General features: G+C 34.3%; 1 protein-coding gene across 3 annotated transcripts in view; it reads left to right on the forward strand.

The window, feature by feature from the left end:
• ELP4 (elongator acetyltransferase complex subunit 4) overlaps positions 1–13,472 on the forward strand; it is a 194,590-nt gene that overhangs the window by 75,378 nt on the left and 105,740 nt on the right. For all 3 annotated transcript variants that reach the window (XM_037126657.2, XM_053672937.1, XM_053672936.1), the window contains exons 8-9: positions 9,378–9,486; positions 13,103–13,209. In XM_037126657.2, coding sequence (XP_036982552.2) covers positions 9,378–9,486; positions 13,103–13,209 — 216 coding nt within the window. The remainder of the gene's footprint in view (positions 1–9,377; positions 9,487–13,102; positions 13,210–13,472) is intronic.

Raw genomic sequence — 13,472 nt, forward strand, 5'->3', positions numbered from 1 at the left:
AAACCTTCTTTTGTTCAGAACAGATTTTAGATTTTAAACTGGACTGTACCATATTTTTTATTGGTCATCATTGGCACTTGGTCAGTTAATAGCCTTATTAAGTTTTTATCATATAACCAATGTATTTCAGTGATTTGTTCTGTGGAATATTTTCCTCCAGCTGTCTCAGTGAAGAAAACTTATCAGCATGTTAGCTTGTACCTTGGAAAATTCCTTTTCTAAAGAAAATAGGAAGAAAATGCCTTGTTAAAACATAAGGTTTTATTTAATGTGTTATTTTAATTTATGTACAGTTTTTTCAAATTAATCTTCTACAGTATTAATGTGTTATAGGTTTGAACCCACTGAAGTGAATGATAGAGTATGTTTCAGCACAGAGAAATTCAGAATGAACCTTTCACATCCCTAAACTTGTATGTTCATGCTGAGCACTGAGCAGCCGAACCCTAAGTCAGGCAATGTAGAACCACTCACATGGGATTATGAAACCTGGACTGCAGCAGTAGCCTTGGGACTTTCTCTCAGTGTGAAATCTTTTATTCTTAAAACAAGAACTAAGAATAACTGCATGGCGAAGGAACAACAGACTTATGAGTTCATAGGTGTAACATTTTGGAAAATCTTTTTAATTATTGATATGAATGTCATCAGAGGAAAGCATAATACCACTTCTATGATATAACTTGATCTATTTAAATGGTATTTCTAAATGCACATTAGTGATGAGAATATTTAAGGATGAAAATTACAGATTTAAGGATAAAGTTAAGTATTCTGGCTGTCAGTTTTTCATGAATTCCCTTTAAAAAAAGATATTCTCAAGTAGAATCTGTCTTTAATTTTTGTTTCTGTCTTTAATTTTTATAGCTCTTCTCAAACACTCTGAAATTGATTGTAAGAAATTGACGTTTTTTTTAATCTTAAAAGAAGCAATTAAAAAATGAATCATTAAATAAAATTATTTTAATTTTACATCATATTTGTGAAATTCCAGTTTTTGAAAATGTGGTAGCTTCATGAGCCCGATGAGTGGTAAACAGAAAAAATATATATACACACACATATGTGTATATATATATATATATATATATATATATATATATATATATTTTTTTTAAGTAACAAAAAATAAAACCCTGTTTGAACTCTGCTACTGTAGGCTTGGGATCTATGAATTCTGTAACTCCAGTTTTTATTCTGTTTCATCTTATGCATGCTGCTATCTGATTAATCTTTTAAAACTAATCTGAGCTGGTATGCATTATACATATGTATTTAATTTACTTGCTTTGTCAAGAATGTTTGAAACTTTTTATATGAACTCCAGTATATGGAGTTTAAAATTGAGTTTAAATATGGTTCAGTCTATATAGAGCATTAGTAATAGTGTGTGTGTCATTTTACCTTACTGAAATATGCATATTAAATAAAAGGATATTTTAAATTGTTGATATTATAAATGTGCATCTTTAAAAGAAAAATTGCCATTGAGGAACCCTTTGTTATACTTAATCTAACCAAAGCATATTCAGCAAGCCATAAAAATAATTTTTGTTTCAAATGATTTTTTTGCTCTCTCTGAAGTAATTTTTTGGTGTTAAGAGTTCACATTACAATTCACACTGTAGTTCTTTGTAGTGATGGTGGTTGTTAAAGTACTCTTTAGAGCCAAAACTTTCAAATGTATCAGTGGTAGAAATATGGAAATGTCTCATCACAGTATGGAGATTGAGTCATCTGTTTGGACATATGGAATCTTTGGCTGCTGGACGGCACAGTCTTTATAATGCCCAGTGTCCAGGCATGGGCACAACTGTTCTGGGAGCAGAGGCGGGGAGGGACTTCTGTGTTCGGTCCACTGGAACATGGTAGAAGAAAGGGGGAAGGATCTTTAACATTTTCATTACAGGCTACCCTCTACGCCATCACCTTTCATGTAGAGAAGAAATGCCACTTTGTTTTATTTTGCATTTATTTTCCAAATAATATTACTAAGCCTTTTACTTTGGTGTGACAAACTATCAAAAAATGCCTACAAGAAAATGTAAGTTTTGAATGATTTCTATTTATAAACTTGGATGCATACCTTCTCTTAAAGAAAGATTACTGTCTTCAAAAAAGGATGAGGCACGATGTGCTTGCAACTAATTGTAATTTAAAGTAGTTTAAGTACCAGGTCATATGTTATATTCCTAACGTTATGTTTTAGCCCTTTGCTATGAACTACACTATTATTACAACATAAAGAGTCCCTACTTCTTTAGTAAGAAGTAATAAACACTGTACATAGTTAATCTTTAATGTTGGGGAGGACAGGGAAGAGATTAAATTAGCCTTGTAGCCTCTTTCTCTTCTAGGCCAATGATGGAAAATAAAAGCTCTTAGCCACAAAATGTAACACTTAGAATTAATATTTAATTAGACTAGCAAATCGTACACTGTGGCTGAAAGCTTCCAAAGAGTTGTTAGTGCCACAATTGACCTACAGGTTTAATAATAACTCCCTTCTAGAAGCAAGTGCCAGGTCAGCATAGTAGAGCCACTGTAAGAAAGTCCTGAGAGATTAAAATCAGCAAACCAAATGGCAGGCAGGGATTCCTGGGATGGAGCCTTCTGGAAGGCTGGGAGCTGGAAGAGCCTGTCAGCCAGGATTCAGATGAGAACAGTGGGTGAAAAAGCCGATCCCTCCTGTTCTGGGAGCGTCTGGTTGTAGTCCAAAATCTTAGAACAGATTTTTACTAAATGTTTTTCCTGCAGCTATTAACTTACATCGAAAATCAAATATTGAATAATCTTTCTGTAAAATTTAACAAATTTTTGTGTAAATGTCTGTTCTTAATTCCTTACATATCAGGACATAATTTCTGTAAACTCAGATCATTAGATTATCAGATAGGTTTGGCGCTGTACATCTACACTGTTTTGCTGTGACATGCTGTTTCCTTGTTCCCTGTATAGTTGATTTATATGGTTCATTTCTATATTATTTCATTACGGGGAATTGTGCAGAGCCTGAGAAGGAAAATGTGAAGTCTTTAGCCCAAGAATCTTTTTACTTCAAGCAAATAGATAGATAGATAGATAGATAGATAGATAGATACAATTCAAAGGTATTTTTTAATTTTTAAAGGCCTTATAAAGGCATTGCTACATTTGCTTATTTTTTATAATGCAATTCAATTACCAGATAAAGAATTGGACCTCCTGGTGAAACATTGAATCCTTATATTTCTAGCAAGTAATCTAGTGAAAAATTGGATGCCATAAGTTTGAAAATGTGCAAACACATAGCAACCAGCTGAAGAAGGAGCACCTTACATAATTTATCGGTACTATCTTAAATAATGAAAGAAAAGTGAGTCATTCATTTAAAAGTCCAGCAGGTGAGAGCCTCACCAGCAGAGGGAGCAGTCCTGTCTTCTGCCTGGTTCCCGTCATTTTCCCACCTGCCTCAGCTTTTTCCCAGCCAGTTTCCCATCTGGACCTGGCTCTGTCAGCCTGCTCCTGATGACAGGCTATAATTTTATACTCAATATGGGATTATTCTAAGCTGATTTTAAACTTTACTATCTTTAACCTACTACTGTATCACAAACATCAGCTGGATGCTCTGTTTGATATTTGGATATTGCGATTGTTTTCCCGGTCAGGGTGTATATGAGGTTCTGGACATCTGTGAATTGCATTTTAAAGATTTCAACAGTAAAGTAGTGAGCAACAAATTCCTGACTTAGGAAGTTACCTATAAAACATTTAAAGCAAAAAATACAGACATTTTTATGTGAATAGTCTCTATAATATGAAACTAGATGATGTATAGTTTATGAAAAATGCCTAAAATTAATTTTGAATATCATACCATTATTCTGTTTAGCCCATTCATTACAGTATTTTGTTCACCCCATTTTATAACAGCTTTCAGAATATGTAGGATTTTGAAAAATGTTTTATAAAATAAAACTGATATAAATAAAAGTTCTGCAAAGTATATAGTATTTGAGGCCAGTGTAAATGTAAATAACATTTCTGAAAGTGTTCTTTAAAAAAATGCTTCAATTTTAAAGCAGCAACATTTTAATACCAAAATTTACAATATCAAGTATTTGATCAAATAGAAAACACAAAAAGATGTGGTTCTGTTGCTTAATCCTAGCAAAATTTGAAAAGTCAGCGATTTCTTTCTTCCTTGAGGTTAAGTATATTTACCTAGTTCCTTTGTAGATGTGTTTTAACCATTAGAAAATAGAACCAAAATGTGTTTGTTTTATGATTTCCCCACATGTGTATCAGTTACAAAAGTTTCTTTATATTTTAAAACTGTGTGTAACTTTGAATACGTCTTGTGTTAAATGTGGAAAGATTTAATTTAATACATCCCTTAAGGTATTAATATTATTATAAATATTTATTAGTATAACTTTACTTCATAAAATGATATCCTTTCTTAAACTCCAAATATTTGAACAACATTATTTTCCCCACCATCAATTTTTAAAATTTTTATTTATTGATTTTTAGAAAGAGATAAAGTGAGGGATAGAGAGAGAGAAATACTGATTTGTTACACTTCTTTATGCATTCATTGGTTGATTCTTGGATGTGCCCTGACCAGAAATTAAACCTGCAACCTTGGAATATCAGGACAACACTCTAACCAATTGAGCTACCTGGCCAGGGCTCATTTTCTTTTTAAATAAAATAAAAATCTAATCCACAGAAATAAGTGACAACTCTGGGGAAGAAAGGGAAAGGTTTGTGAAAAATTACAAATAGTATAAATAATTTTATTATTTCATAGTCTTGATTTCTACGGGATGAAGAATTGAATAATTATGGAAGAGCAAATGTTTCATTAAAAATCTCTAGATTTATCCTTTTACCCAAGTTTATTTCTTTGATTACATGACAAGAAATAACATCAGTTTTAGAGTGATCATGTTTCTATGCATGTAATTTTTCAGAAAACGTTATTGTAACTTGAGTTGTTGAGTACACACGTATCATGTCATATAGTCTAAAGCAACCTAAATGTTTCTTTAACTTTTCGACATTAAATGAATCATGGTTTTGTGCTATGTCGTCCCAAATCGACGTGTGTGCCATACTCAAATTGGGGCTTTACCCTTCATACTGTGTTTGCTGTCTTATTTGAGGCATTGGATAAATGCTTTAAGTCGGTCGGTTTATTCCTTTTAAGCTCCTTGATAGTTAAGTGATTGATTAACTAATTTTGATTCTCTTGTTAATTTTTTTCTAGGAAGTATATTTTGTATTGGTACATCCATATATATCTTTTATATTGTTGAGATAATTAGGTCCAGAAAGTTCAAAGTTTGAGGTATTCTGATTGTTACTTGGTTACTCTAAATAGGTAGCTGGACTATTTCTATTAAAAAATAGAGGGAACTTTATATAGAAGTAGTTGAATTTTTATCTCTTAACAAAGTTTATAGTTTTGGTTTTGTGAGCTTTGGATTGGAAAGGAGCATTAAATTAACCTTCCTTTATTTAAAATGCATTTAATGGATATGGTATGTCCTAGTAAAAAGAGGTTACCATTCCATAAAAGCAAAGAGGAAACATTCTATGAAACCAAAGATGGAAAAATAAAAAAATCAAGTTTTTGTGAAATTGGAACATGAAGGTTGCCAACTGGACAATCTGATCTGCCTTTCATTTGCAACAGCATTTGATATAATTTAAACTTTAAATAATTAATTAAGAAATTACACTGCAACAGAATGTTGTAAGAGCCTTTTATGTAACTTAATACAATGCTATTTGAGGCTGCCAGCAAACTCTTAAAACTCCTGGATACGGGCTCTCTTCTCTTCTGGCTTCCCTCCTAGTCATGTCTTGGCTACTAGCCAGAGCTGACAACTTTCACCCAGGAGTGAAGGGAGATTTGTCAGTGTAAGAAGGATTTCTGAGCCACCCTAGATTTTCACATCCAGATGGGCAAGGAGGAGGGATGGCGGTATAATTGTATATACATAGGTGATGTCATTATGCCATCCATGCAGCATAATCATTAATTTACTCATACTGGTGAGTCCCAAATGTCCTTATTCAAATGTTCCTTATTGGGAACTATATGTAATGACTTCGAATTTTTTTAAAAATTATGTTTAAATTTATGGCCTAAGTAATTGATGAACATAGCTTTATTTCTCCATTTTCAACTACATATACCGTAGGCCAAAGAGGTATTGTGTCTTAACTAATATCATAAATACACTTAGGGTCTGTTAGGATGAGAATGTGGAGGGTCCAGTATCAGGGCCTCTGCTTAGATTGTGATGCTAAGCTTTCTGAATACTGCAGGTTATATTATGACAATTTATTGTCCAATTTATTCTATTCCTCCCAAAGTGCATTGTAATTACTATGCTTTTAAGGATTGTTTTTACCATCATTAATTTTAGATTCTTTCAAGTAAATTGACCTACCTTTACCTAAAAGGCCATTTAGTATTAATATTATAATTTAAAGACTGTTTGACAGGAGTGGCTTGAAGGTGTGATTATGTCAATAGAACACACGAATCTTGGAAGTATGATAGCAATCTGTAACCTACTTTAACTTTTTGAAAAAATATGTACATTTACATACTCAACTATCTTTTATGCTTTTACAAATAATTGGGAGACTATATGAGTCTTTAATTAAAATAAAGCCAGAAACTCTGATGTCATGTAATTTCCAGTGCTTTTTATTCTATAAAGTTTTCAGATATCTTTACAGCTTTCACAGTTAATCGGTTTGCCGAATTTCATAAACTGTTTGCCAAAACTACTGTGCAGAAAGGAGTAAGGTCACTGTTAGATATAACTTATTTTCTGTTAATAGTATGATTAAAAGTTTATTCTTATTCTAATAGTTCATGAACGCTTTTAAAATACAATCATGTTTGTAGTTAATAACTATGATATTAACCTGTGGAACTTAAAAATATAACATGTGAAATATACGTTTGAGTTTTGAAATTTGAAATCTACATCTTTTTATACATATCTTTTATATTTGGAATTCATTAGTTTTCCTCTGCAAAGTGGAAATAATATTTTTAATCTCCCACAAACTACCTTATTAAAATTCCTATAATGTTGACAAATATTACCAGGTGTTAAATGGGTTACGAATAAATGTTCAGGTTAAATTAAGGAAGGAAACCCTCTTTGAAATAAACAAATGTCAGGTTGACCATTAAATACACAGGACTTTGCTTTTCTCCTGCTAGCATGGAAGACTAATCCCATCCTTAAACCTCACCATTTCTATTATTCACGTAATTGAGAAAGCCCTCCTTTTTATATCAATGAAATCCTAAATATTTGAGTTCTAACAAAAAACTACTTTTATTATTTTAGATTCAGATATTTAGATACAAAGGCTTAGTCTTCTATTTATAGACAAAAGGAAATCTGACCTTTCTTGATTAAGAAACATTGTCAGTAGCCTTTTTTAAGTGCCTGTCCATCTGAGGGTCCGCGAGAGCAGTACTCGTCCCCGTTGAGTTTATCCCAGAAATGAAATGATAGGAGCCTGCTGGCTGTTATCTAATATTCTTCTTAACGGGAGAACCACATGGCCATTCTTCATCTCCCACTCGTTCCCATCCTCACAACCAACTGAGCCACACCCCACCCCCACCCCAACATTGTTCAGTACTCAGCACAATGAATCATTTTCAAGTTGACTCGTTGTGAACTGTCTCCCAGCTGTTGGAATGTCTGGCAGACATTTTTGTTTGGGTGAAGAATAACTGGCTGAAACCCAACCTGGATGAATTTGATATAATGGTCTTTGGCTAAAGAAATATTGAGAGGACTGTGTTTATGGCCCCTGAAGCCCCTGGTATTCCTGGAGGAGGACCGTCCCCTGTGGCACAGAACTGAAAGTAAAGAATCAATCTGGATTATTTTCTCACCATTGAGTGAAAAATTGCCTCAGAAGAAACATTATGTTTGCCTTTCTGTACTTGGTGCTCACGTGATTGAAAGTGTTAAAGACAATGAAGAATACTCATTTTTACTTATTCCTTTTAAGAGCAGTAATTCAAAAAGTGAAGCATTCTTTATATAACACACATTTCTACTGATGGAGAAGTTTCGAATAGTGCCCGAGGTGTGAGTTAGCCAGTCATTTCAGCATAACGTTTAGTGACAGAGGCTATTATGTATTTCGTGCTGATTCAGGTAACATTGACCCGCCCTCTCTTATTTTTCTTCTTTATGCAATCTTCACAAGGGGACTTAAGAAACAGAGGGATACAAATAAGCTGAGTACTCAATCATGTTTTCAGAAAGTGAACAACTTTTATTATATTTGGACTTTTCTCTAACGGGACATAGATCCGACTAATAATTATTCTTGACTGTTTTTTATCTTTTTTTTAAAGATTAGTTTTAAACTGGCAGACATTACCAGTGTATAAAGTGAGAGTTTCCAAATTATAAAGTGTTTACAAACAATAAGTGTTTTCAACTTATCTAGCTCTTAATAGCAACATTTTTTTCTAGGATGTTATAGCTTATAAAACAATTTTCTGACCTATTAGCCTGTCAGACTGAAAGAAATACTGAATTTCCACTAATTAAAATAATTCAAGGAAACTTACATGATATTTAATAATTGTATTTTGAAGACGGGAAATTCTGGGTATTTTAGAAGTTTTGCCACTTAAAAGGTAACTTGAAAAGATACATTGTTTAGCAGTGCTTCTGGTTCATATCAGCGCATGTTGGGAAGGAAGGAGTATGCTCCTAGTCTAATGCTACGTACCTACCATCTCTTCTCTGCCTTTACTGTTATCCCAAAGCCAAATGGCTGCATCCGGAAGGAGAAAACGGAAGACTCCAGAGCTAGCCATGCTGCAGCCTCTTAGCTGGACCCTTCTCTGTTTCTAGTGTGATAGAGGACCTCAGCTGTTACAGGGCTAGGACCTGGTCCCAGGTGACAGGTGACAGTAGGACCTTGTCTTACACATTTTTGCTACAGTGTCTACTGCCCCTGAATCCTGGTGCCTATCAGATTTTACAATAGGCAATGACTAAAGTAACTTGAAAAATAATAGTTTATCAGCATACTGGTAGCCTTGCCCAACAAAACAAGAGAAAAAATGATTAATTTATATTTTGTACCAAAACTAAAGTTCTTTAACTTAAAACAGAATATATACATAGGCTGGAATTTTCAACAAAGGACGTAGTTTCATCCAGTTTTTGGCCTGTGGCAGCTTTACTTTTTAAGTCATTTCTCTCGCTGTCTTCATGGCCGGTCAGCTTTATAATTTGTCATTGAGAGGGCAAACTGGCACTGTGTACATCTTATATTTTTAAACATAACATGAGTGTTTTTGTTTCCTTGTTTTACAGAATAAGGCAATTATTGCTCGTATTACAAACTTGTCAGATACAGTAGTTCATCTGGAGTCATTTATTGGTTCTGACAGAGAAACCAACCCACTATATAAGGATTATCATGGTAAGCAGCACCTTTATACTGAGAAGCCCATGTCATGGTTGCCTCTAAGGTACCTGGAAGTATCTAGTCCAATCATAATACCTGTTGTCAAGTAGCATGAATTTTATTTTATGAAATTTTATTTTATCTGTATCTGTTAAATGTTTTTTTATTCCTGACAAGTCTTCCATGGCAGCCTGTCAGTAAATTACATGAAGACTATAGACTCCATTAAGACTGTGGCCTTGACTGGTGCGGCTCCGTGAGTTGGGTGTTATCCTACAAAGCATAAGGCCACTGGTTCGATTCTCACTCAGGGCTTGAAGACATGTGAGAGGCAACCAATCTACATTTCTCTCGCAGTTCAGTGTTTCTCTCCCTCTCCTTCTCCCTCCCTTCCCCTCTCTCTAAAAATAAATAAATAAAATCTTTAAAAAAAAACAAAAAAGGGAATCAAACCCTAGTTCTAAGACATGGCTTACTTAGATGTACATTTGTTTGTCCCAGTGGCCTAAACTTGCTATGAAATCAGTCGTGCTTATTAGCCATGTTTGAAGTAAGTATATTAATTTTAATAATAATGCCTTTGTATAAGGATTTATATTTCACAAAGCTTCGCTGTATGGTAAATAAAAAGTAAAATGTATATTGCAGTATTTTTTTTTAGATTTTATTTATTTATTTAAAGAGAGGAGAAGGGAGGGAGAAAGAGAGGGAGAGAAACATGAATGTGTGCTTGCTTCTCACATGGCCCCCACTGGGGACCTGGCCCACAACCCAGGCATGTGCCCTGATTGGGAATCAAACCTGCGACCCTTTGGTTCACAGCCCAAGCTCAATTCACTGAGCTACACCAGCCAGGGCTGCATTATGTTTTAAAAGTCTTAGTCAATAACATTTTCAGAAAGTGAGCATCTATGACCATATTTAGACTTTTCCGGTCTACTGTTTTGTTGTTAGTTTGATTTGAGTTAAGAGCAAATTTTAAAATACCCCCACCACGGGCGCCCAGCTAGCTCAGTTGGCAGAGCAGGAGACTCTTAAAATATCGCCACCCTAGTATAAACACAGGTCAGTTAATCATACTTTTTAACTTCCATGTTTTGAAGCTTTTAATAGCATTTTAATCATTTGGTTGATTTAGGGATTTTCTTTTAATAAAGATTCTTACATAGAAGCACTACAATAGGAAAGGTTTAGTCATTATGCATATTGTAGATCTAGACTGAACACAGAGTGTGATGAACAATAGGTTTTTATCCGTTTACCTGTTCTGAGTGAACACTAACTGTTGCTGGTACTGTTGTGGGACCACCGCACTGACGTGGAGACCTGTGGTCCGTCTGCTACGAGGCTGCTATGGCAAGACTAGGGCAGTTTCCAGAGTCCACACACACACACACACACACACATGGATTATACTGTACTCTACATGATGGTTGTCACTGCTTTGAAGTCAGCATACAGCCTTTAAAAAATAGCACCATCTAACAATCAAGGATTTTTTTTAAAGCCCATAAACTATAAGCTGTGAACAAAAGCTACATAAAATCATTTGCCTTATGTTCATCTAAAACTTGTTTAAGTTTGCATCTGGGATATGCCCAGACCCTTTATGTAATTCAGTTAGTATAGCATTGTTGTTATGATTGGGAGAGAACTATTAAGATTAAATTATTTCTTTTTTATTGTGCTACAATTGACAACTAATATTGTATGAGCTTTAGTTGTACAACATAGTGATATTATATATGTATATGTTGAGAAATGATAAATAACCCCAGTAAGTTTAGTTAACACCTACCACCACACATAGTTCCAGTTTTTATCCTTGTGATGAGAACCTTTAAGATCTACTCTTAGCAACTTTAGTTTCATTTTCAAATGCACAATTCAGTGTTGGTACTGTAGTCACCAAGCTGTACATTACGTCCCCAGGAATTACTTACTGTATAAATGGGCAAACTCTTTCTTTAACCTATTATTACTTCTCTTTTCTTTTAAAACAACTTGTTAGGTACTAATTCAATAAATTATATCTGGGTATCATTTGTAAGTACTATGACCTTGTGAATTTAGTAAAGTTGTGTTTTATATTTTTTAATTTAATTTTTTTTAGAGATGAGGGATTTGAGGGAAAAAGGAGAGAAACACCAGTGTGTGAGAGAAATATCAGTAGGTTGCTTCTCACACATACCCCAACTAGGGACTGGCCCACCACCCAGGAATGTGCCCTGACCAGGAATCAAACTGGCAACCTTTCGACACTCAACCAACTGAGCCACACTAAAGGGCTATATTCTAAAAAACTTACTTTAAGACATTTCGAGGATTAAAGACCATGACATTTTGTGCTGAAATCTCTGAATTGATAAATAATTCTGCAAAAATCAGTAGTTCTGATGACCAGTAAAGTGAATTAGAAGGACCTGATGAGTCATTCATTCACTCTGTAAGGCTAAACAGGAACATGCAGGTTAAAATGCAAAGTGTGCTAAGGAAAGTATGCTGTGCTTATACCATTTTACTCAACAGCTCTGCATGAGATATCTTTAATTTGTATGTAAAAACTTGTCTTCTTAATATCATACCTTTTGCATTTTCTAATTAAAAAATAAGCCAGATATTTTATTGAATTATTATTAAAGGGACCATTTTTGAAGTAAAGCACCTAGCAGTTTACCCGTTTAAGCTAAAATGAATACATACGTTACTAAGCATTCAAACACATACAAAGCTCTATGCTAAGAGCAGTTCTATAAGTAAGATTTATCTACTTTGTTCACAGCTTGGTTTGTCTTCTCCCCCCTTGTTTAGGGATCAGTGTCTTTGGAATAGTGATTTTTAAATATGAGCTGAGTCAGGCAGAGAGGCGCACTGAGGAGTCTTCATGTCTTCATCCGTGGTAAATGACCCCTAGTTTAGTCAGAAACTGCATTAAGCTGCACAAAAGCCATCCAGCGCCCTTGTCAGAAAAAATTAGCAAGCGTTTCTCCTGCAGGAGGCCAAAGTTCACGGTTTACCTAGCACTGTTAGAAAGCTTATAGCAGGTACATGAAGGTCTGCCATGCCACAGAAATGGGGTTGTGGGATGGCATAGGAATTAATGCCTGCTCCTAGAGGATGCTCTAAAATGTAGTTTTCTTCAATGGTGTGTTCAAGTCATTAATAAGGTACAAGATGAAATACTTTTCACGAGGGCTTCGCTGGTTATCAGTAACCCATAAGCCTTGTTTTGCTGGCTGCTTACTGGTGCATTTAATAAAATAAAGATCACCCAGTGGTGCCGTGGGCAGCATGCAAGGTGATAGCCATATTTGCTTACTGTAAATACAAGAGAAAATCACACACAAACCGGCTGTAGTTTTGACAAGTATTAAGATCCCTCTTTACATCTGTACTTCTGTACCAAAGTGCAATTAGTTTTCCTCGCACAAGGATTTCTGTTTATCTTATTCTGCTTGATTACTTGAGTATAATCACACCATTTGCTTCATTGCTCCTGGTAGTAAGCTCCAGTTTTAAAAGGGGAGGGTGCTTGTGTGTAAATTTACAGGATTCTGCTGTAAGACTCTTTAATTTATGCATCCGATGACAGTGTTTTTCATTTTTTCCTTTTTAATTTCCTTTCCACAAGGTTTGATTCACATACGGCAGATTCCTCGGCTTAATAACTTGATTTGTGACGTGTCAGATGTCAAAGACTTAGCTTTTAAATTAAAAAGGAAGTTATTCACCATTGAGGTAAGAGAGAATTTTTGTATTTCCGTTCAGTTTTGAGGTAAATAACATCCGTTAATATGTGTAAGGTATATACATATGTATTTACTTAAGTGCATTTCTTAAATGGTTCATGCTAAATGTTTTTAAGTTTTTTTGGTATAACAAGATAATTTTTTAGACTATCCTGTTTCTTTCTTTTACTTTAATAACATCTTGATAGAGTATAGCAAAAATGATTTTGTTTTAAATGTCTGTTAACAGTAAGCTCCAAAGTTACATGATGA

This window comes from Artibeus jamaicensis, unplaced genomic scaffold (assembly GCF_021234435.1).
Source record: "Artibeus jamaicensis isolate MK-2021 breed Jamaican fruit bat unplaced genomic scaffold, CSHL_Jam_final contig_797, whole genome shotgun sequence".
NCBI lineage: Eukaryota > Metazoa > Chordata > Mammalia > Chiroptera > Phyllostomidae > Artibeus > Artibeus jamaicensis.